Source organism: Rhincodon typus, chromosome 19 (assembly GCF_021869965.1).
Source record: "Rhincodon typus isolate 14 chromosome 19, sRhiTyp1.1, whole genome shotgun sequence".
Taxonomy (NCBI): Eukaryota; Metazoa; Chordata; class Chondrichthyes; order Orectolobiformes; family Rhincodontidae; genus Rhincodon; species Rhincodon typus.
In genome coordinates, this window is record NC_063350.1 from 54123533 (window position 1) to 54148199 (window position 24667).

The 24667-nt window shown below is 42.9% G+C and overlaps 1 protein-coding gene across 1 annotated transcript in view; it reads right to left on the minus strand.

The window, feature by feature from the left end:
* Positions 1-24667, minus strand: part of LOC109922835 (bone morphogenetic protein 7-like) — a 103535-nt gene that overhangs the window by 37508 nt on the left and 41360 nt on the right. The window contains exon 2 of the mRNA XM_048608190.1: positions 23564-23756. Within this exon, the coding sequence (XP_048464147.1) occupies positions 23564-23756 (193 nt within the window). The remainder of the gene's footprint in view (positions 1-23563; positions 23757-24667) is intronic.

Sequence of the window (24667 nt, forward strand, 5' to 3'; positions counted from 1 at the left end):
TGATGCTGCTTGGCCTGCTGTGTTCATCCAGCTCTACACCTTGTTATCTCAGATTCTCCAGCATCTGCAGTTCCTACTATCTCTTACTTCAATCTCATATGGCTTTGACTTTAAAATTATACTTTGTCCCTGTGGATTGATAGCAAATCAAAAGCAGCCTTGTATCTTTCAAAATTTAATACAGATGTGATCACGTGTGGATGTTTAATAATATCCATTCACTAAAAATTTAGGACCTCACTAAATGGAAAATATTCACAATCTGCCAGCACAGTGCATCACCCCCACTATGGTAGTAAAAACATACTTTTTAAACTGCAAACTGATGAATGTGCTTTTCAAAGAAAACAAAGCACTGTTGGTTTTAGTGACCCATACAAAGGTTTGGTGGCAAAGCTTCAGTATTTAATGTCCAATTGAAATGTGTTTATTGATGCAATAATAAAAATGACATTACCCATAGTGCACCTTAGCAGGGCTTGCCATCATTTGTCACCTCTATCTGATTTTAATCACAAAACTAAATAGCTTAACTTGGGACTCTCATGTTGCAGTGGTAATATCTCTACCTGTGGGCCAGGAGACCTGGGTTCAAGTCCCACTTGCTCTAGAGGTATATAATAACATCACTGTAAAGGTTGATTAAGAAAAACAGACAAAAACACCTCAACTAGGGGGTCTTGTGGTACAGTCCTAGTGTTCTCATCTCTGAGCCAGGAAACCTGGGCTCATGTCCCAACTGGTCCAGGTGTATGTAATAACCTGAATAGTTTGATTAGAAAATATCTGAAGAATTCAACTATCCTAATCCCAACTTTAACCTTGCAGTTGAAAGCCCCCTGATTTACATTAGAAGCAAAAAATCAATGAGAAAAATAGATCAGCTGTATCAAAGATATTTATTTAGTTGTGGTAGTATCCATACCTCTGGGCTAGAAGATCAGGGTTTAAGTCCCACTTCAAGATGTGTTGACCACAGAAGCACTTCATTACATGTCCAAACAGGTTGATTAAAAAAATATAATTTATATTGCATTTAGGGGAGGCGATGGCCTAGTGGTATTATCGCTGGACTGTTTAATCCAGAGACCCAGATAACATTCTGGGGACCTGAGTACGAATCCCGCCATTGCAGACGGTGGAATTTGAATTCAATAAAATATCTGGAATTAAGAATCTAATGATGACCATGAATCCATTGTTGATTGTTGGAAAAACCCATCTTGTTCACTGATGTCCTTTAGGGAAGGAAATCGCCATCCTTACCCGGTCTCCAGACATGTGACTCCAGACCCACAGCAATGTGGTTGATTCTGAACTGCTCTCTGGGCAATTAGGGATGGGCAATAAATGCTACCTAGCCAGCAATGCCCTCATCCTGTTAACGAAAAAAAGATTTACAAGATGCAATGCAGCAACTCGCCAAACTTTCTTCAACAGTGCCCTCCAAACTTGCAACTTCTACCAACTAGAAGAACATGGGCAGTAAATGCATGGGAACATCACCATCTGCATGTTCCCATTCAAATCATATACCATCTCGATTTGAAACTACATTGCTATTCCTTTGCTATAACTGGGTCAAAAATCCAGAACTCCCTTCCTAACAGCATTGTAGATGTCCATACACCATCATGGACAACAGTGATATGAGATGTGGATATGGATCACCAGACGGCATTCAATAGGGTGACACATTAAATGATTATTGCACAAGATTTAGATTCATGGTATTGGGGGTAATGTATTTACATGGATTGTGGATTGGTTAATACAAAGAAGACACAGATGATGGATTAGTGGATTGTTTTCAGATTTAAGAGATGTAACTAGTGCAGTGCCACAAGGATCATTCCTACGTCCTTAACTATTTACAATCTATTTTAATGATTTGGAGGAGGGGGCAGATGTAATGTATCCAAATCTGCTGATGATAGGAAAACAGGTGACAGGGTATGTTGTGATGAATACATAATGAATCTGCAAGGATATGTAGATATCAATAGCAAGAAGTGATATAGGGGCGGAAGGTGTAGAATCTTTGAGGGTAGAGTTGAGGAACCGCAAAGGAAGAAAGACTCTGATGGGAATTATGTACAGGCCCCATGGCAGTAGTCAGGATGTGGGGCAGGAAATAAATTAAGAAATAGAAAAGGCATTTAAGAAAAACACTGTTGCAATAGTTACAGGGGACTTCAATATGCAGGTGGACTAAGTAAGCCAAGTTGGTAATAGATCTCAAGAAAAGGAATTTGTGGAATATTTACGAGATGGTTTTTGGGAGCAGCTTGTGATAGAGTCCACAAGGGAGCAGGCAATTCTGGATTTCGTGATATGTAATGAGATAGACTTGACTAGGGAGGTTAACTTGAAGGAATCCCTAAGGACACAAACCATAGTATGATGGAATTCACCCTGCAGTTTGAGAGGGGGAAGCTAGAATCAGAGGTAACAATATTACAATTGAGTAAAAGGAACTACAAAGACATGAGAGGGGAGCTGGCCAGAGTTGCTTGGAGGGGGTGCCTAGCAGAGAAGACAGTAGGGCAGCAATGTCAGAAGTTCATGGGGGGGTTAATTTGGGAGGCACAGCAGAAATTCCATCCCAAGGAAGAAGAAACATACTAAGGAGAGGATTAGGCAACATTGGCTGACAAGGGAAGTCAGGGACAGCATTAAAGCAAAAGAAAAAGTATACAATATGGTGAAAATTTGTATGCATCCAGAGTCATGGGAAGTCTTTAAAAACCAGCTGAGGACAACTGAAAAAGCAAGCCATCATCACCCAGACCATCAGCAACCTCATTACCTCAGGAGATCTCCCGTCCACAGCCTCCAACCTGATAGTTCCCCAACTCCGCACCACCCGTTTCTATCTCCTACCCAAGATCCATAAACCTGACTGCCCCGTTCGACCCATTGTCTCTACTGCTCCTGCCCCACCGAGCACATCTCCTCCTATCTTGACTTTGTTCTTTCCCCTTTGGTCCAGGAATTCCCCACTTATGTTGGGGACACAACTCATACTCTCCATCTTTTCCAAAACTTTCGATTCCTCGGCCCCCAATGCCTCATCTTCACCATGGATGTTCAGTCCCTGTACACCTGCATCCCCCATGAGGATGACCTAAAAGCCCTCGCTTCTTTTCCCTTAGGCCCGCTCAGTCCCCCTCCACCAACATTCTCATTTGCTTGGCAGAACTGTTCCTCACCCTCAACAATTTTTCTTTCGATTCCTCCCACTTCATACAAACCAAAGACGTGGCTATGGGCACCTGTATGGGCCCAGCTAAGCCTGCCTCTTTGTAGGGTTCATGGAACAGTCCCTCTTCAACAACTACACTGGCACCATCCCTCACCTCTTTCTCCGCTATATTGACGACTGTATTGGTGCTGCCGTATGCTCTCAATGAGGAGCTCGAACAGTTCATCAACTTTGCTAACACCTTCCATCGCGCTCTCAAATTCACTTGGACCATTTCTGACACCTCGCTCCCCTTCATGGACTTCTCCATTTCCAGTAACCGACTCACCACTGACATCCATTTCAAACCCACTGACTCACACAATTCTCTTGACTACACCTCCTCTCATCCACCATCCTGCAAAAGTTCTATCCCATACTTTCAATTCCTCCGCCTCTGCCACCGCCGCATCTGCTCCCAGGATGAGGTGTTCTATTCTAGGACTTCCCAAATATCCTCCTACTTTAGAGACCATATTTTCCCCATCTCTGTTAGTAAGGATGCCCTCAACTGCGTCTCCCCCATTTCCCGTGTTTCTGCCCTCAAACCCCCTTCCCCCAACAACAATAAGGATGGAGTCCCCTTAATCCTCACATACCACCTCAACAAACTCCGAATGCAACGCATCATCCTCTGACATTTCCACCATCTAAAATCAGACCTCACCACCAAAAAGATACTTCCCTCCCTACCCCTGTCCACTTTCCACAGGTACTGTTCACTCCATGACTCCCTCATCACCTCCACACTCCCTACCAACCCCTCCACCACACCCTGTACCTTTGCCTGAAACTGCAGGAGGTGCAACACTTCCCCCTACACCTCTCTCACCTCTGTCCAAGGCCCCCGACAATCCTTCCAAATCTGTCAGAGATTCACCTGCACTTCGTCTAACCTCATTTCCTGTATCCATTGCTCCTGATGTGGTCTCCTCTATAGCAGGGAGACCAAACACAGACTCGGGGACCGATTTGCAGAGCATCTGCGCTGTACACGCCCCAACCAACCCGACCTTCCGGTTGCCATCCACTTTAACTCCCCCTCCCATTACCCTGCTGACATGTCCATCCTTTTCCTCCTCCACTGTCAGAATGAGGCCAAACGTAAACTTGAGGAAAAACACCTGATATTTTGCCTTGGGAGTTTACAGCTCAATGGCCTGAATATTGACTTCATCAGCTTCAAAATCTCTCCTTCCCCAACCTGTCCACCTTCTGACTCACCTATCCACTCCACCCTTCCCACTGACCAACCACAGTAACCCTCTACCTGCATCCACCTATTTCCATCTCACCTACTCTGCCCCCAGCCCCATTCCCTTTATTTATTTCTGGGCTCCCCTCCCACTCCCCAGTCCTGACAAAGGGTTTTGGCTTGAAACGTTGACTTTCCTGCTCCTTGGATGCTGTCCAACCTGCTGCGCTTTTCCAGCTCCACATTTTTGACATTAAAAAAGCAATAAAGGGGGAGAAGATCAAATGTGAGAGTAAGCTAGCTAGAAATATGAAAGAAGATTTCAAGAGTATTTTTAGATATACAAAGTCAGAGAGAAACAAGTGTACACAGTGGAAGAAGCCAGCCCAACATACCAGAACTTCAAAAGAGTCAGGGGTCAGATGTAAGCATAGTGGCCATCAGTAAGGAGAAGGTGCTGAAGAAACTGAAAAGTCTGAAGGTGAATATATCACCTGGTCCAGATGGACGACACCCCAGAGTTCTGAAGGAGATAGCTGAGGAGATTGTAGAGGTATTGGTGGTGATCTTTCAGGAATCACTGGAGACAGGGAGAGTCCCAGACAACCAGAAAATGGCTAATGTAATGCCCTGTTTAAGAAGGGAATGAGTCAGAAGACAGAAAATTATAGGCTGGTTAACCCGAACTCGGTCATTAGTAAGATTTTAGTGTCCATTATTAAGGATGAGATTGTGCAGTACTTGAAAGCACATTGTGAAACAGGGCTGAGTCAGCACAGCTTCGTCAAGGAGAGGCCATGTCTGAAAAATCTGTTAGAGTTCATTGAGGAATTAACAAGCAAGTTAGACCAAAGAGAGCCAGTGGATGTGGTGTGTTTGGATTTCCAGAATGCCGCACAGGAGACTAAGTAAGATAAGAACCCATGGTGTTAGGTAGGGACTAGGTACTGGCATGGAATAGAGGATTGGCTGACTAGAAGAAGACAAAGACTGGGATGAAATGGGTGTTTTTCAGAATGGCAACTGGTGACTAATGGAATTCTGCAGAGGTCACTGTTGGGACCACAGCTATTCATGTTTTACATTAATTATGTAAATATTGGAACTGAGTACATTGTTACTAAGTTAGCACATGACACAAAGATAGGTGGAGAGACAGATAGTGTTGAGGAAGCAAGTAGGCTTCAGAAGAACATGGACAGGTTAGGAGAGTGGACAAAAAAATGGCAGATGGAAACAATGTAGAAAAGTGTGAGGTTATGCACTTTGATAGGAAGAATAGAGGTGTGGACTATTTTCTAAATGGGGAAAGGCAGCAGAAATCTGAAGCACAAAGCAACTTGGGAGTCATAGTTGAGGATTCTCTTAAGGTTAGCATGCATGTTCTGTTGGCAGTTAGGAAAGAAAATGCAATGTTAGCATTAATTCAGGAGGGCTAGAATATAAGAGAAGCAATGTACGGCTTAGAATGTATTAGGCTGTGGTCAAATTGCGTTTGGAATACTGTGAGCAGTTTTGGGCCTTGTATCTAAGGTATGATGTGCTGGTATTGGAGGGGGTCCAGAGGAGGTTCACAAGAATGATCCTGGGGAATGGAGGGCTGTAATGTGAGGAACAGTTGAGGACTCTGGGTCTGTACTCGATGGAATTTAGAATGATAAGAGGAGGTTCTCATTGAAACTTACAGAATACTGAAAAGCCTGGATGGAATGGACATAGACAAGATGTTTCCACCTAAAGGAGAGACTAGGACCCAAGGGCACAGCCTCAGAGTGAAGGAATAAACCTTTAGAACTCAGATGAGGAAAAATTTCTTCAGGCAGAGGGTGGTGAATCTGTGGAATTCATTGCTATGGAAAGCTGAGGAGGCCAAGTCGTTTAGTGTATTTAAATAAGAAATAGATAAGTTCTTGATTAGTAAGGGAATCAAGAGTTACAGGGAGAAGGCAGGAGAATGGGGTTGAGTAACAGCCATGATTGAATGTTGGAGCAGATTTACCAATTGATGGACTGAATGGCTAAATGCTGCTCCAATATCTTATGGTCTTGTCGGTTATGTGAGTGGGGAGAAAAACCTAGCAGATGGGATTTAATGTAGGAAAGTCTAAACTCGTACTTTGGTAAGAAGAATCAAAAGGCAGACCATTATTTAAATGGAGAGAGAATTCAAAAAGGTCCAGCACAGAGGGATCTGTGTGTTCTTGTGCATGAAGAACAAAAAGTTACTATTTGGTATGGAAAATTATTAAGAAGGCAAATGGAAATATGGCTTTCATTTTTATGTTTACAGGGTGTTGGTGAGGCTGCACCTGAAGTATTGTGTACAGTTTCGATTGATAGATACATTTAAGAAAGGCTCCACTGGCATTGGAGGCAGTTGAAACAAGATTCACTGCGCTGATTTCTGGGGTGAATGGGTTGACTTATCCAGAGTGGTGAAACAGGTTAGGCCTCAATTAATTAGACTTTAGAAGAATAAGGGATGATCTTATGGAAACTTACAAAACTTCAAGGGGGCTTGATGGGGGTAGGTGTTGAGAAGATGTTTCCACTCATGGGGAATCTTGAACTATAGGACATAGTTACAGAATAATACTCTCCTCTCAGAGGGTAGTGAATGTTTGAAATTCTCCACTCCAGACAGTTGTGGAGGCTAGATCACTGAAAATATTTAAAGAGGAGGTAGATAAATCTTTGAAATGAAAAACAGTTGTAGGCTATTCTGAGTTGGCACAAAAGAGAAATTGAGGACTAGGGCAGATGATCTTATCGAGTGACCTAATCCTGTTCCTGGTTATTATGTTCATATGTTGAGAGAAAATATATGGGATAATCAGAAGATCTCCATTTCCTTCAAAATTATGTCTTTAACAGATCATTGGATACAGCTGAAACTACTTGGTCAGATTTCTTTACAGGTTAATCAATACATGATTTGACAGAATACTAATTTATGAAATGTATGTCAGCATGATTTGATAGTTTGAAGATTTTGGTGGGAACAGTCAGGTTTATCTCCTCGTCAGAAGATGTACATGAACAATTAGTACATTAAATTGTCCTTGAAAGTAATATTTCCTGCCTCAACCAGAACTGAACCACTAGGACATTATTTATCTAATGGGAAATTGTTTGCACACATTTCTTTGATGTAGTCAGCCAGATGTATCTATATTGGGGGTTGTTAATGCTGGGAATCTATCATTTTATGTTTGTTTCCAAAAGAGTTTCATATTAATCTAACGTCTTGGCACTTGTACATCTAATGACATGTTGTGCCCTCATAATGGTGAGGCTGTGTGCAATACAGCAGATTATGACAGGTTTTGACAAACAGTCAGGGTTCTTCCAGAGCAATTCAGGCATTGGACGTGTTGTTTAAGCACTCAAGTCTCTCAGTCACAGTCCATGTGACAGTATGTTGCTTTTATTGCGTATGTGCTGCTTATGTTGTACACCAGTGTCAAGAGTTAGGTGGCCAGTTCATAGCCCTCAAAACCCAGTAATCAATCTCTGGTTTGTGGCGCTGGCTCAAATTCTGATGGTACATCCTACTCCTGTGGAATGACAACATTATGGCTGCTGCCAGAAGAATGGAAATTGACTTATATGATGCACTGAATTTGTTCATACCTGTGCTGGGCGGCTATCTGAGAGTGTGAAGTTCATCTCTGTTGAACATAGGAAATAGGTGCAGGAGCAGGCAAATCAGTCCTTTCAGTTTGGTCTACCATTTTCTACCATAATACCTTTTTCCTGCACTATCCCATATCCTTTGAAATATATTATCTCAAAATCTATTGATCTCTGTCTTGGACATATGCAATAACTGAGCCTCCACAACCCTCTGGGTAGAGAACTCCAAAGACTTGCCATCCTTTGAGGGAAGGAATTCCTCCTCATGGTTACCATTTAATGTGAAATCATGTTCCTTGTTTCTAGATACTTTCTAGGCAATGGGAAATAGCTTTCCTGCATTTATTCTGTACGATTTTTGCATGTTTCAATGAGCTCACCTCTCATTCTCCTGAAATACTGGCTCCTTGATCTCTTCTCATTAAACAATCCCAACATTCCATTAGTCAGTCTGGTTATTCTTAATTGCAATATCTATGGCAAGTATATCTTTCCTTAGGTAAGGAAACAAAAAGGCGCGGTGGCTCAGTGGTCAGCACTGCTGCCTCACAGTGCCAGGCACTCGGGTTTGATACCATCTTTGGGTGACTTTCTGTGTGGAGTTTGCATGTTCTTCCTGTGTCTGCATGGTTTTCCACTGGGTGCTCAGGATTCTTCCCACACTCCAAAGATGTGCAAGTTATGTGGATTGGCCATTCTAATTACCCATAGTGTTCAGGGATGTGTAGGTTAGGTGCCTTAGCCATGGGAAATGCAGAGTTACAGGGATAGGGGTAGGGGGAATGGGTCTGGGAGGGATGCTGTTCAGAGGATCAGTGTGGACCCTTTGGGCCAAATGACCTGTTTCCACACTGTAGGGATTCTATGGAAAACTGTACACAATACTCCATGTACAGTGTCACTAGGTCCCTGCATAACAAATGTAAGACTTGCAGTTCCAGTACTTCTCTTATTTGATATGCAAAGTGATGTGGGTGCAGTTAGTGTCACTGTGTGAGAGAAGCTAACATTTCTCAGGAAGGGAACACTCACTCCACTTGCTTCTCTCTATTGAGAGAAAGTAGAATAAATGCAGTTCATTTGCATGTAAAGCCTTAATGAGCTTTCTCAAGTACCAGTGGATAGCAGACAATGAGATGTTGCAAATATCACCTGTTCCAGCCTGGAAAGAGATACATGAATGAAGTTTAATTACCAAAGTCACCTTCATAACCAACGGTAATGCCATTTTTGCCCTGCTGTGAGCCTGTAGTTCTGTCTACATGAGGCCTTAGATTTCAGTGACTGCCTCCTCACTGGCATGGAAAGGGAGTTGGTTTAGCTTAGTTGCCAGGAGACTGGTTTGCGATGCAGTGTAAAGCAACAGCATGGGTTCAGAGATAGTAGGAACTGCCGATGCTGGAGAATCTGAGATAACACGGTGTAGAGCTGGATGAATACAGCAGGCCAAGCAGCATCAGAGGAGCAGGAAAGCTGACGTTTCGGGTCTGGACCCTTCTTCAGAAATGGGGGAGGGCGTTCGTGGGAGCGTGGGTTCAATTCCTGCACTGGCTGAAGTTACCATGAAGAATTCTTCTCAACCTCTCCCCTCGCTTGAGGTGTGGTGACCCTCAGGCTAAACCATCAACAGTCACCTCTCTCTAATGAGAAAGCAGTCCAGTGGTCTGGTAAGACTATGGTGTCTTTATCTTTACTAATGTGGAGATATCCGATGTGCTATGGTTCACTTATTTCCGAAGTGCCAGACACTCTTGAGAAGTGTCAGAATGTCTGACAATTCGCTTTTTATCTGTCAGCCAGGGCTCCCTGATTGGGGCTGTTAATCTGGTCCAATCAGGGAACTCATATTCTATGAGATCCACCTGGCTGATCTTGGTAAAGCCACTACAGTGGGATAAGCTTTCAAGGTGAGCAAATGTCTAGGGCAATATCTACAAGACTGCTGATAAGGCAAATCCTATATAACGTTCAGCTATACAAAGATATGAGTACATGGATGAGTGAAAGTAGGCTTGCGATAGACAATAGTGCAGAACCCATTAACATGTTTCCCAAGTAGCTCATTCAGCAAAGGGAGTATTGTTCAATTGCTGTATTTCAAAGATTAATTTGAGCATGGGATGGAGAGTATGGATGGTAATTGTACTATCTAAGTATAAGAAATAAACACAAGGTAGAAGATTTATAATGGACTTTCCATTTCTATCTATTTAATATTTAATACACCACAATTAGGTCTTCTTAGATCATAGAATCCCTACAGTGTGGAAACAGGCCATTTGGCCCAACATGTCCACACCACCCCTCCGAACAGCATCCCACCCAGACCTATTATCCTACAGAGATAGTAGGAACTGCCGATGCTAGAGAATCTGAGATAACAAGGTGTAGAGCTGGATGAACACAGCAGGCAGGCAGCATCAGAGGAGCAGGAAAGCTGACATTTCGGGTTGGGTCCCACTTCCTACAGACAAAGGGGGTGGCCATGGGTACCTGCATGGGCCCAAGCTATGCCTGCCTCTTTGTAGGATACGTGGAACAGCCCCTCTTTTGCAGCTACACTGGCCCCATCCCCCACCTCTTCCTCCATTATATCGAAGACTGTATCGGCGCCGCCTCGTGCTCCCACGAGGAGCTCGGACAGCTCATCCACTTCACTAACACCTTCCACCCCAACCATAAGTTCACCTGGACCATCTCCGATACCTCTCTCTCCTTCCTGGACCTCTCTGTCTGCATCTCGGGCAACCACCTGGAAACCGATATCTATTTCAAGCCTACCGACTCCCACAGCTACCTAGAATTCCTCTCACCCACCTTCCTGCAAAAATGCCATCCCCTATTCCCAATTCCTTCGCCTCTGCTGCATCTGCTCTGGAGATGCGGTATTCCACTCCCAGACATCCCAGAATTTCTCGTTTTTCAAGGACCGCAATTTCCCTTCCACAGTGGTCGAAAACGCCCTCGACCGCATCTCTCACATTTCCTGCAATTCATCCCTCACACCCCCTCCTCGCAATAATAACAAATACAGAATCCCCCTTGTCCTCACGTACCACCCCACCAACCTCCGGATTCAACGCATCATCCTCTGCCACTTCTGCCACCTGCAATCTGACCCAACTACCAAGGACATTTTTCCCTCCCCACCCTTATCTGCCTTCCAGAGGGACTGCTCTCGCCATGACTCCCTTGTCTGCTCTACACTCCCCTCCAGCCCCACCACCCCCGGCACTTTTCCCTGCAACTGCAGGAAGTGCTACACCTGCCCCTACACCTCCCCCCTCACCCCCATCCCAGGCCCCAAGAAGATATTCCACATTAAACAGATGTTCACCTGCACATCTTCTCATGTGGTATATTGTATCCGCTGTTCCCGATGTGGCCTCCTCTACATTGGGGAAACCAAGCGAAGGCTTGGAGACCGCTTTGTGGAACACCTATGCTCGGTTCGCGACAAACATCTCCCAGTCACGAACCACTTCAACTCCCCCTCCCACTCCTTGGACGATATGTCCATCCTGGGTCTCCTCCAGTGCCACAACGATGCCACCCGAAGGCTGCAGGAACAGCACCTCATATTTCGCTTGGGAACCCTGGAGCCCAATGGTCTCAATGTGGACTTCACAAGCTTCAAAATCTCCCCACCTCATCCCAAAACCAGCCCAGCGCGTCCTCGCCTCCTTGACCTGTCCGTCTCTTCTCCCACCTATTCGGTCCTCCCACCTCACTGACCAACTCCCACTCCCAGCCCCATCCCCAAACCTGCCCAGCTCATCCCCGCCTCCACTGACCAAACCCCATCCCAACTCCCCACCTACACTCACCTTTACTGGCTCCATCTCTGCCTCTTTGACCTGTCCGTCTTCTCTTCACCTATCTGCTCCTTTATCCACCTTCCATCATCGCCTTCCCCCCCGTCTCTATTTATTCCAGAGCCCCCTTCCCCTCCCCCATTTCTGAAGAAGGGTCCAGACCCAAAATGTCAGCTTTCCTGCTCCTCTGATGCTGCCTGGCCTGCTGTATTCATCCAGCTCTACACCTTGTTATCCCATTACCCTACCCTTGATTTCCCCATGTCTAACCCACCTAACCTAACCATACCTGGGCACTATAGCATGGTCAGTCCACCTACACTGCACATCTTTGGACTGTGGGAGGAAACCAGAGCACCCAGAGGAAACCCATGCAGACACAGGGAAAACGTGCAAACTCCACACAGACCATCACCCAAGGCTGGGATTGAACCTGGATCCTTGGGGCTATGAGGCAGTAGTGCTAACCACTGAGCCACCATGCTGCCCTATATTCTGAATCACCTTATCTTGAGATTGCAATTTGAGGTTCAATAAGCTGCCCTTATAGTTTATCCACTTTACATTGGACATGTATCATTGCTGTTTTCTCTTAAATTTCCATTGCATGTGTGTTTGTGTATGTCAACACTTTTAAACACAGTACAGCAAAAAGGAACAGCCAGTACATAGTATATAACATCTGTAGATCTATATTGTACGTGCTTTTTGAATTGCCTGAACATTGAAAGTGCCCAAAAAAACCGAAAGGACACAGAGGCTGGAAATCGGAAATCAGAAACAAAAACAGAAGTTGCTGGAAAAACTCTGCAGGTCTGGCAGCATCTGTGGAGAGAACTCAGAGTTAATGTTTTGGGTCCAGTGATTCTTTTTCAGAACTGATGGTAGCCTGGAAAAGGTTGGTGTTTATGCAGAAGTTGGTGTGGGTGGGGTGTGAGGAATGAATGATAGTGGAGATAGATTTGAAAGAGAGAGAAAAACAGTTGAACAGACAAAGGATTGGGTAAAGGTCAGCCTGGAAGAATAAATAGTTGCTAATGAGGATCATTAATAACTGACAATGGGTTGTATGTAGTTACAGCCCATGTCTGGACAAGGCCTGATGTGTCGGGGTTGGGGTAGGGTCATGGGAGAAAATGCTGAAGCCCTAAAATTGTTGAATTCAATTTTGAGTCCAGAAGGCTGAAGAGTTCCCAAAAGGAAAATGAGGTGTTATTCTTTTGCTGGAGCATGACAGCAAGCCTGAGACAGAGATAGTGGTCAGGGAACATGGCAGTGTGTTGAAGTGGCTGACAACTGGAAGCTCAGCATCTTCTTTGCAGACAGAACGTACATGTTCTGCAAAGCAGTCACCCAGTCTGCTCTTCGTTTCCACAGTGTGGAGGCGACATTGGTCACTGGAAATACCCAGATCCCTTTCTAAGTCCACAGTGCAAGTTAATCATATTCTTAGGGTTAGGATAAGGGTTACTTACTAAATAGACAGTTTTGATCTCTACAGAATAATTCATATTCATGTTCAATTTAGATTTCTTCTTATTTAATTAATAGATTTAAATCAAGAAAGTAGGAAACTGTAAGCCAGTTAGCTTAACATTTGTTCCTGAGAAAATGCTCAAATCTATTAATGAGGAGGTCATAGCAGGGAACTTAGAAAATCTCAACACAATTAGGCAGAGTCAGCATGGTTTTGTGAAAGGGAAGTCATACTTGACCACTTTGTTGCAGTCTGTTGAGGAAGCAACAATTAACATGGATAAAGCAAGGTCTGAGGTGTGCTGTACATGGGTTGCCAGGAAGCATTTGATAAGATGACACATCAATGGTTATTACACAAAATAAGAGCTTGTGTTGTAGGAGGTAACATATTACCTCAACATGTTACCTCAAAGTGGATTGATTATATAACAGGAAATAAATGGGATAGTTTTGAGTCAGCAAGACATATGAGTTTGAGTACCACAGGGATCAGTGCTGAAGCCTCAATTATTTACCGTCCATGCAAATGTCTTAAATTAATGTGTGGTTGCCGATTTTGCTGATAAGTAGGGAGAAAAATAGGATTATCTCAAAGCTTTTGGTCTTGTGTTCACAATGACATATGCAAGAATACTAATGTAAAGGGGAGCAACATTTTATACTATATGAGAAGAGAGCACTGATTAGTTGGCAAGTAGATTTGATTGGTGGAGATGTTGCAAGCTAGATGATGACTAACAGTTAATTCCCAAGCTTTGCTTAAATTAACAAGGCATGATGACTTCGATTGGTCAAAGTATTGCCCTGAGGAATGGACCAGAGAATGGCTGCCACCATTGAAACAGACACAATGTATGTGTTCTTTCTATCTGCACATAATGAGGTCTTGTATATTAATTAATATAACTTTTCGTAAGCACAAGTGTGTCAAACTGCGAACCAGACAGACAATCTTAAATTGGTCAACGTAATTTTTGGCACAGACAATATAATTTAGCAAGTATTGTCAACTTTCGAAATCACATTTAATGTTGGACACTATATGTTTTGAGTTTTACAAGTACAGTCTTGTGTTGGGTGCAGTAAAGTAGTATGCCTGTTGCAAACAGTCAAAGGGGTATGTTGTTTGTGATATATGACATACTATGAGTAGGAAGGTTAGTTATCAATAGGAAATGGAGTCTGCACAGGGATATAGATAGGTTAAGTGAATAGGCAAAGGTTTGGCAGAATATGGGAAAGTATGAACAATTGGCTTCACACAAGCAGTTGGGAGAAGGCACATTCAGAGTGAAGTACAACCCATGTGAGTGTGTGTTACTGGAAGTCGGGTGCACTATGGGAATTCACTGTGCAGGGCAGAGGTACTTTTGGTTTTTCGTTCATAGTTTGTAAGGTCCTTTTCAGGGTTTATAGTTTGTAAGGCTATATCCTTCAACTGAGCAGAGAGAAGGGAATCCTAGTTTAACAGCTATAGCTTCAGGGGCCCGCTGATTGGGAAAACAAATCAAAACAGTAATGCCACAGAAAAGTGGTATGTTGATTGGTTTATGATTTTTAAAAAAATTGAAGAAGGGATTGACTGAGAAGTGATAGGAATAAGTGAAAGTTGGCCAATATTAGCAATATAAATAAGCAAAGTAGCAGCCAGCATAAGGGAAGTAAGTTAGAAGTATTTTTACTTAAGCATAATTTTTTTACAAAGGAGAGTTACTTAGGAGTTGAAAAGAAGTCATGGCAGCAGAGCCCACACCTGTGATATGTGGAAAATCATGGAAGCTTCAGTTTGTCCGTGGTGAACATGTGGGGAGGCTACCATTTTGGATTCTGTTGGGGGAGGTGATGGTGCGAGGGAAAGCAATGGCAGCCAACTTCATGGCTTCATGGATAGGTCTGCTGCATGAGGGGAGGGGAAACAACTGCAGAGTTGTAGTGGTAGAGGATTCAGTTGTAAGGGAAACATTCAGCTGTTTCTCCAGCCATATAAGTGATTCCAGAATGGTATATTGTCTCTTTTGATGCCAGGATCAGGGGTGTCACTGAATGCCAGCAGGCATTCTGAAGAGGAAGGGCAAACAGCCAGAGATTGTGGTACATATTGGTACCATCGACCAAGGTAAGAAAATGGATGAGTTCCTGAAAGCAGAATTCAGGAAATTAGGAAGTAGATTAAAGAACAGGAGGTGGTAGTCTTTGGATTACTTCAAGTGCTATGTATGAGTGAGTGAGTATGGAAATAGAAAGTTAATCCAGCTGAATTCATGGCTGGAGAGATGGTGCTGGAGGGAAAGCTTTCGATTTTTGGGTGGTAAATTGTAAGAAGGATAACCTTAGACTACTAAAGGATATAGACAGGCTGGTTTACTTGGGCTGGTCGGTGACAAATGGAATTCAATCCAGATAAATGTGTGGTAATCGACATGGGCAGGACAAACCAGGCAAGGGGATACATGATGAACGGTAGGACCTTGGGAAGCACCAAGGATGAGAGAGATTTGGATTGCATGTCCACTGGTCCCTTAAAGTAACGGGACAGGTAGATAAAGTGGCTAAGAAGGCAAATGGTGCACTTGCCTTTATTGGTCAAATCATAGAGTTTAAGAGTGGGAAGGTTATGCTGAAACTTTATGAAACATTGGTTAGGCCACAGCTGGAGTACTGTGTGTAGTTCTGGAATCCACATTATAGGAGAGATGTGATTGCACAGGAGAGGGTGCAGAAGAGATTTCCCAGAATGTTGTCTGGTCTGGAGAATTTCAGATTTGAAAAGAGATTGGAGAGACTGGGGTCGTTTTCCTTAGAGCAGAGGACGTTGACAGGAGACATGGTTGTAATGTATAACATTATGAGGTCATAGATAGGGTAGACAGGAAGAAACTTTTCACCCTGGAGGATTCAATAATCGGGGCAGGGATTCAAGCTAAGGAGCAGAGGTTTAGAGGAGATGTGAGGAAAAACTTCGTCACCCAGAGAATGGTGGGAAATCAGGAACTCACTGCCTGTAAGGGTGGCAGAGGCAGAAACCTTCATAACGTTTAAAAAGTATTTAGATGTGCACTTGTGATTCAAAGGCATACAAGCCACAGGCCAAGTGCTGGAAGATAAGATTAGATCAGTTAGGCAATTGTGTTTGACTGGTCTTGACAGGATGGGCCAAAGGGCTTTTTCCTGTGCTGTTGATCTCTATGACTCTATCTATTCCATTTTGGTAGGATGAGTAGAAAAGAAGCATATTGCTGTATTTAGTTGGAGAGAGATGATAGAACTGTGAAGGACAGGTGGATCTGAGTGTCTTGATACATTGATCACATAAAGCTAGTATGGAGGTACACTAAGTGATTAGGAAGTCAAATGGAATGTTGCTTCTTGTGCAAGGTGAGTGAATGGAAATGTGGTAATGCTTTGCTGACATTGTGAGGGCGTTGGTGAACTCACATCAAGAACACTGCGTACAGTTTGTTCTGTTTATTTACAAAAGGACATAACAGTATTAAAAGCAGTTCAAAGAAGATTCACTCGACTAATTCCTAGGAATGGTGGAGATGGGATTAACTTTTGAGGAAAGATTGCTCAGATTGGATCTGTATCCACTGGAGTTTTGGAGCTGAGAAAGTTCACTATAGACTGAATTCTACTTATTCCGCTGTGCCCATTTTGTTGAGTTTTACAAAAGGTTTCTGTTCATGACACCAAACAAGTTTACTCAATACATCTTGCGTCATTAAATACCTACTCCACACTTACATCTTCTCCAAATCTAGCCCCATTCAACCACTCACTGTACCCAGAACAACTTGGCACTGCCAGATTATCCTGGAATGGACTGGATCTGGTGCCACCTTTAAATGGCTATTGCATACTCACACCAGTGCTGTTAATACAGGGCTGTTTTGCATGGTTTCTGAGTTTTGCTGCAGAGATGGCAGGCAAGCAAAGAATGGCGCCCTGTCTTGCGGGCAGGGACCCAGGGTTTGTGGTGGGCCCTCCCCAACCCTTGGGACCACTAACCCTACACTATCCTCTGCACTGCCCACTCACTCATTCAAGACACCTCTCCCTTTCAAAAGTAAAAGCTATGCCACACACTTTAGTTTCCCTTAATATCTGCCTTGGTCTCACTTCAGGAGAAAAATAACCCTGAATAGAACGATAATCCTCCTTAATAGGCAACTGTCCGCTTCCTGGCGAGTATTTCACCTTGACACCCAGAACAAAGTTCCAAGGTGCAGTATTCCTGACACAAGATAGGCCTTGCTTTTTCTCACATTTCTCACGAGAGCCCACATCGTTCAGGCTGCTACAAGATTCTGCCCTGACAGACAGATCTTGTGGAAACACATAAGATCCTGGGAGGATCTGTCAGGGACTGCTGGGAGAATTTCTCTCCTTGTGGAAGAGCCTAGAACAAGGAGATTACGTTTAAAAATTAAAGGGGTCTCCCATTTAAGATGGAGATGAGGAGCATTTTTTTAAGATAGTTGTGTGTCTGTGGTGCAGTTTTGGTCATTGATTATTTTTAAGGCCAAGTTAGATAGATTCTTGATTGTCAAGGAAGTCAAGGGGTAATCAGGGTAGATCAAGAAAGTGGAGATAGGGCCCCATTCAGATCAACAGCAATCTTATTGGATGCACGAGGTGGCTTGAGGGGCAGTTTGGCTCACTTCTGCTCCTGGTTTGTATGTTCATGTATTCATTATCTTGAAATTGCTCTAAATTTCCTGACGTTGACAAATCTGAGAAGTTGACAATTTGATTCTTTTTAAAACCATACTGATTTTGGCCGCCTCCCCTCTGGTTGTGCTGTCAGATAAAAAGAAAGACCTTGCATTTAAATATTTTTCATGATCTCAGAATGATATAATGTGTATCACAATTGATGAAATAATCTAAAGTGGGTAGTTACAATTACTATTGTAATGAATGGAAATGCAGAAGCTAAATTGTTCATAGAAACTCCCATAAAAAGCAATGAGATAAATCCCCACATAATCTGTTTCAGTGATTTTAATTGAGGGATAAATGTTCGTCAGGATACCAGAAGAACTTATCTCTTATTTTAAACAGTGTCAAGGAACCTTGATTCAACTATCAAAGATGTTAGATGAGGAATATTCTGAAAATGGGCTAGTGTGGATACAGGGAAGATGTTATCTCTTGCAGGGGAGGCTGGAATTAAGGGACGTAGTTTAAAAACAAGATTTCTCTTTTAAATCAGAGATGATGAGAAATTTTCTCTCCTGGAGCGTAGTCAGTCTGTGGAATTATCTTCCCTAGAAACAGTGGAGGCTGTATCATTGAATGTATTCAAGATTTAGTCAGATTTTTGATAGACAAAGGAGTCAAGGGTTATGGAGCAAAAACAAAGTTTGAGTTCTGAGGAAGGGTCACCGAACCTGAAATGTTAACTCTGTTTTTTCCTTCACAGATGCTGTCAGACCTGCTGAGCTTTTCCAGCAACTTTGTTTTTGTTCCTGATTTACAGCATCCTCAGTTCTTTTTATTAAGGGTTATAGAGGATGGTGTAAAATGTTGACTTGAGACCACAACCAAGTCAGCTTGACAGTTCTGGTCTCCCTGCTATAGGAAAGATGTTGCAAAACTTGAAAGGGTTCAGAAAAGATTTACAAGGATGTTGCCAGTGTTGGAGGGTTTGAGCTGCAGGGAGAGCTGAATAGGCCGGGGCTATTTTCCCTGGAGTGTCGGAGGCTAAGGGGTGACCTTATAGAAGTTTATAAAATTATGAGGGACATGGATAGGATGAATAGCCAAGGTCTTTTCCCCGAGGTAGGCAAGTCCAAAACTAGAAGGCTTTGGTTTAAGGTGAGAGGGAACGATTTAAAGGGGACCTAAGGGGCAACTTTTTCACGCAGAGGGTGATGCGTGTATGGAATGAGCTGCCAGTGGAGGCGGTGGAGGCTGGTACAATTACAATATTTAAAAGGCATCTGGATAGGTACATGAAGAAGAAGAGTTTAGATGGGCCAAATGCTAACAATTGGGACGAGATTAATTTAGAATATCTGGTCAGCATGTATGAGTTGAACCAAAGGGTCTGTTTCCATGCTGTATATCTCTATGACTCTATGACCAAATAGCCTACTCTCAAGTGTAAATCCTATGATCTTTTTGCTCAAATCTCTGGAATGGGTGTTAAACCTACAACCTTCTGACTCAAAAGGTGAGAGTGAGCCATGTCTGACCACTTTAACATTCAGAGGTACTTATAATCAATATTTTACATTGTGCTCTAAGCCCTTGGGCAACGCAGTCCGCCAATTCTGTATTTACACCCCCTGCCCTGTAACCCTCATTAAAAGGTACTTTATGTTGCAGCTTCCCAATTAATCATCAACACTAAGCTTTCTCCAGCCATCAAAAAAGATACAGCAGACAAAAATTTGCCAATTTTTGTTTCTGTGTAATTTGCCATACAATGTCAAGGCACAATAAATGGTGACAGCTACTACTGGCAGACAATGGCAAATACTTTTTCAGTATTGTTACATGTATAAATTCCACAGTGGTCAAAGTATATGTGTTATAAATGTACAGTGACTGATACTGTATTAAAAACCATCAAAAATAAATATCACAGACATCAAGATGCAAATTCCTTTAACATGGCTCATTTACTTCGTAGTCTAATGTAGACTGACAAAATGCAATCTGAAAGAACGAGACCCTACTCATACTACTCCCACTTTCCAGTGTAAGGAGCTTTACGTCAAAGCCGAGTATAACAGTGGCATCCCTGATCTATGTTATTGTTTCGAGCATAGCAACACTGGAACAACCAATGCACATCCACTTGTAACTACAATAAAACATATTTAATCCCTTACCGATCCAGCTGGGAGAGAGTAGGTAGTGTAAACATGGCAATGCATCCAACAACTATCTGTACAAAAATCATACAGACCTCAGCCTAGTCTCTGCTATGGCCTATTCTCATGTAATTTCCTTACATGAATGTATAATGCAAAAACAGGCTATTGGGCCCAACTAGTCTGCCTTGGTATTTATATTCCATATGAATCTCCCCACTGCAGCACAACTACATTGTCTAATGCTATCAGCATAACAAAATCACACAGATTCACAGACCTCTATTCCTTTATCCTTCATGTGTCCATCTAACTTTCCCTTAAATATGATGATGACATTCACTTCACATGGTAATAGTTCTGTATTCTAACCACTTTCTGAGTGAAGAAGTTGGTTCTGAAATCTTTATTCAATTAATGAGTCATTAATATGTATTTATGGACCAATTTAGACTCCGTCACAGGTGGAAATACCTTCTTTGTACCCAATCAAAGTTTTCCAGAAAGACTTCAAATAGTTTACAATACGGACTTCTTTTCTAAAACAGACTTCTTTTCTAAAACATCCCAGTTCTGGTTTTGCTTTGTTGCATTGACTGAGAGGTCAGTCAGCGGGTATTTGGTCACTGCTTTGGTGACATTGGTTAGCAGACAGGCAACAGAGAGTAGGAATAAATAGATCATTTTTGAATTGGAAAGCAGGAATGAAAGTAGTGCAGTGTTCAGTGCTTTGGCCCCAGCTATTCGTAATACATATTGATGATTTGAATGAGAGAATCAAATATAATATTTCCACGTTTGCTGACAACATTATACAAGGTAGAATTGTGAGTGGCAGGGAGGATGTAATTCTGAGGGTGTTTTAGATAAGTTGAGTGTTTGGGCAAATGAGTGGCAGATGGAGTATGGTGTGGATAAGTCTGAAGTTGTCTACTTCATTAGGAAAATCAGAATTGCAGTGTAATATTTAAATGGTGATAAATTGGGAAGTCTTGATATTCAAAGGTCCCAGGTTGCCCTTGTATGTCAGGTGCAGCAAGCATTTAGGACTTGGTGCATTGGCCTTCAATACCAGAGGACTTGAATACTGGAGCAAGGAAATCTTAGTGCAACTGTGTAGGCCTTGGTGAGACCAAAACTGGAGTGTTGTTTGTACTGTTGATCTCTTTACCTAAGAAATAAACTTATCATAGAGGGAGTTCAGCAAAGATTCACCAGACTGATTCCTCAAATGGCAGGTTTGCCATATGAGGATAGATTACCTGTATTCACTGGAGTTTAGAAGAATGTGAGGGGATCTGAGTGAAACATATAACATTTTGAGAGGGCTGACAAGACTAGATGCAGGTGTGATGTTCAGAAAATGGGTTTATGGTCTCAAGATACACAGTAGGCTATTTTGAACTGAATTGAGGCCACATTTACTTAAAGGGTGGTGACTCTAGAAGTCTCTACCACAGAAGGCTGGGGAGATCAGTCCCTGAACATATTTAAGAAAAAAAGAGTTCTGGAGGCTAAAGGTGTCAAGGGATATGGGGAAAGGGATATTGTGTTGAGATAGAGGATCAGCCATGAATGGCAGAGAAGATTCATGGGGCCGAATGGCCTGCTCCTGCTCCTAGTTTCTATGCTTTTTGTGTTCTATTTCTATTCTGGAGTTACGCTTGATTTCTAGAGGACACTTGATTGGTTAGGGCATTCACAGAGAAATAAGGACATTGCTCCTAGTAGCTTTTCTTTGCTCCAGGCAATAACACTATTTTGTATAACATACTGTAGTGTTTGGAATGAGGGCCAGATGGATCTCATTGAGTATGCATTTCCTGATTGCGGCTGTTAACCTGGACCAATCAGGGAGTCCTGTTGACAGATATAAACAGCAGCCTCAGAGATTCTCCCTACTCTAGGGACTGACTCTGAGCTAGCTGGTCAGAGTCCTTGTACTGATCATGTGTAAATAAAGGGTGACAGGATAGTAGCCTCCGTGGAGTTATTTCACAGGCCATGATTTTTTTTCATAGAATCCCCACAGTGTGGAAACAGGCCCTTTGGCCCAACAAGTCCACACTGACCATCCTACTCAGACCATCCCCCTACAACCCACCTAATCTACACATCCCTGAACAAAATGGGCAATCTAGCATGGCCAATCCACCTAGTCTGCACATTTTTGGACAATGGGAGCACCCAGAGGAAACCTACGCAGACACGGGAAGAATGTGCAAACTCCACACAGACAGTCGTGCCAGGGTGGAATTGAACCCAGATCCCTGGCACTGTGAAGCAGCGGTGCTAACCACTGAGCCACTGTGCTGCCCCAGCATGATGAATTAGAGGTAATATTAAACATGGAATGGAATTTAGTCTCGTGCCAAAGTTGTTTCAATGATAGGAAAGTCTATGGAATTGGATGGGAGCAAACAAGTAGGAATCCTGATGACTGAAACTGTGTGTCAAATGAAGTCCACAGTGAGGTGGTAAACCTGCAGCAATGTGGCAGGGATGCCCATTTCATTAAGAAGGCTGTTAACATGCATTTGCGTGCTTCTGAATGTAACCTTTTGGATTAAGTGAGTGAGAGTCTCAGCCATCAGTTGAAGGGTGAAAGCCAGCCATTTCCTTTTACAAGACAACTACATTTCCATCTGAGGGGCACAGATCAAAGGGAGAGGGAGGGCAGGGCCTGAAGATCAGTCTGAGCGACACAGATCAGAGGGAGAGAGGAACGGAGGGCCTGAAGATCAGTGTGAGGGGCATAGATCAGAGGGAGAGGAAGAACAGGGCCTGATGGCACAGTCTGAGGGGCACAGATGAGAAAGGCAGGGGAGGATAGGGCCTGATGGAGCACGGAACAGAACATCTAGTATAGGAACAACTGTCAGACATTTTTTTCACCTTAACCTCAGTAGACTACATCCTCTTTGGCATTGGAGTTTGGGTTACGAGCCAGCTGAACTTTACATTATAGAATATAATTACGGATTGTTATTGGGAGTTTATTAGGGGTAGTTTATTGGGGTAGTCTTAGCCTCTTGGTATGGAAATATTTTCTCAGTCATAACTTCATTCTGTACTTTCTACAGCATTATAATTCAGCTTTCATTGTTCTGTGGTGGAGATCAGAATGTTGCATGTAGAGCAGAGTGGTGTCTGAACAGGCGAAAGCGGGCATTAGAACTATCACTAGCTCCTTCCCGTCTGCTCAAGAATCCGACTTACTTCTAGCTATGCCAGTGTAGGGGCTTCCTGGATGAAGCATTGCCCATGATGTCTGAATGCCTTTGTCAGTGTTCCACACTTGAGTCAGATGTGCTTTGAAACTCTCTTTTACTTCTAATCAATTTCACCATGTCCCTCTGCCTTCACTCACCTCTCTGTGTTTTCCTCCAGAACCTGGTAAATTGTTATGTGGAAAGTCTCATTTTCAAAACGTTCCCTGGTATAGTCCTTATAGATTCGGAATTCTGCAGCTGTCACTGCCTCCCCCTCTGGGATCTTTGAGAGGTCAAACCTGAACTCTCTGTGATGTCGCCGCTGGTGGAAAATTTCCTTGTCATATTCCACTAGAAACAAGAAACACAGGAGGATATTCAGCAGACAGAACATAATGTAGTACTGCACCCTATAACCAGCTGTAAATCTTTACTTTAGGGAAATGGACTAAATTGAAAACACACTTGCATCTGTTACATTTTTGCATTGTGAGGAAGCACACGAAAGTTTTGTCTATTCATGTTTTTTAATTGGTGCCAGTCTAAGATTAGAATTCAGCTGACTGAGATTTGTGACATCCTCATGTATCATTTGACAGCACAGAACCTGAATGTTGCTGAACAAGAATATATTTGTTGAAACTTTTCATCTTGCAATCAAGGCAATTCACAAAAACAATTCAAAGGGAAAACCAAGTTTTATGTTGTGAGCACTCTCCTCTCATGCAGTCTAAACCCCAGTCTAAACATTAGTTTTTCCCTTGAATGGTTATTCTTGTGAATTGCCCTGCTGAGTGCAAGATAGAAAGCTTCTACAAGTGTATCTTTTTTTTAGCAGCAACTCGTTTTGAGTTTGAATCTAGAAGTTAATTTGGACTGTGGGACATATTTTCCACTTATATTCTGGGGTCCATACGAGAAAATAACATGAAAGGGAGGAAAACCATTGTTTTGTTTTGACTGATTACATGTCTATGAAGAAATGAATGGCCTAGTGATAATCGCTGCATAAAAGTAAAATGCATTGACAGCCAAATCAGAGAATGATACAGCATTGGGGGAGGGGGGTGTTTACTAAAACTATACAAGGCATTAGTCAGTGAAATAACACCTCAGAGGCTGGTATCATGTCACCAAGTTACCTTTTATATACACATGGAAAGACCTAGATATTGATCCAGCTCCTTCAGGGCCAGCTCTCAGAGTGAACAGAACCTTTGACAATTCTGTTTTTATCTGTCAACCAGTCCCAAATTGGAACT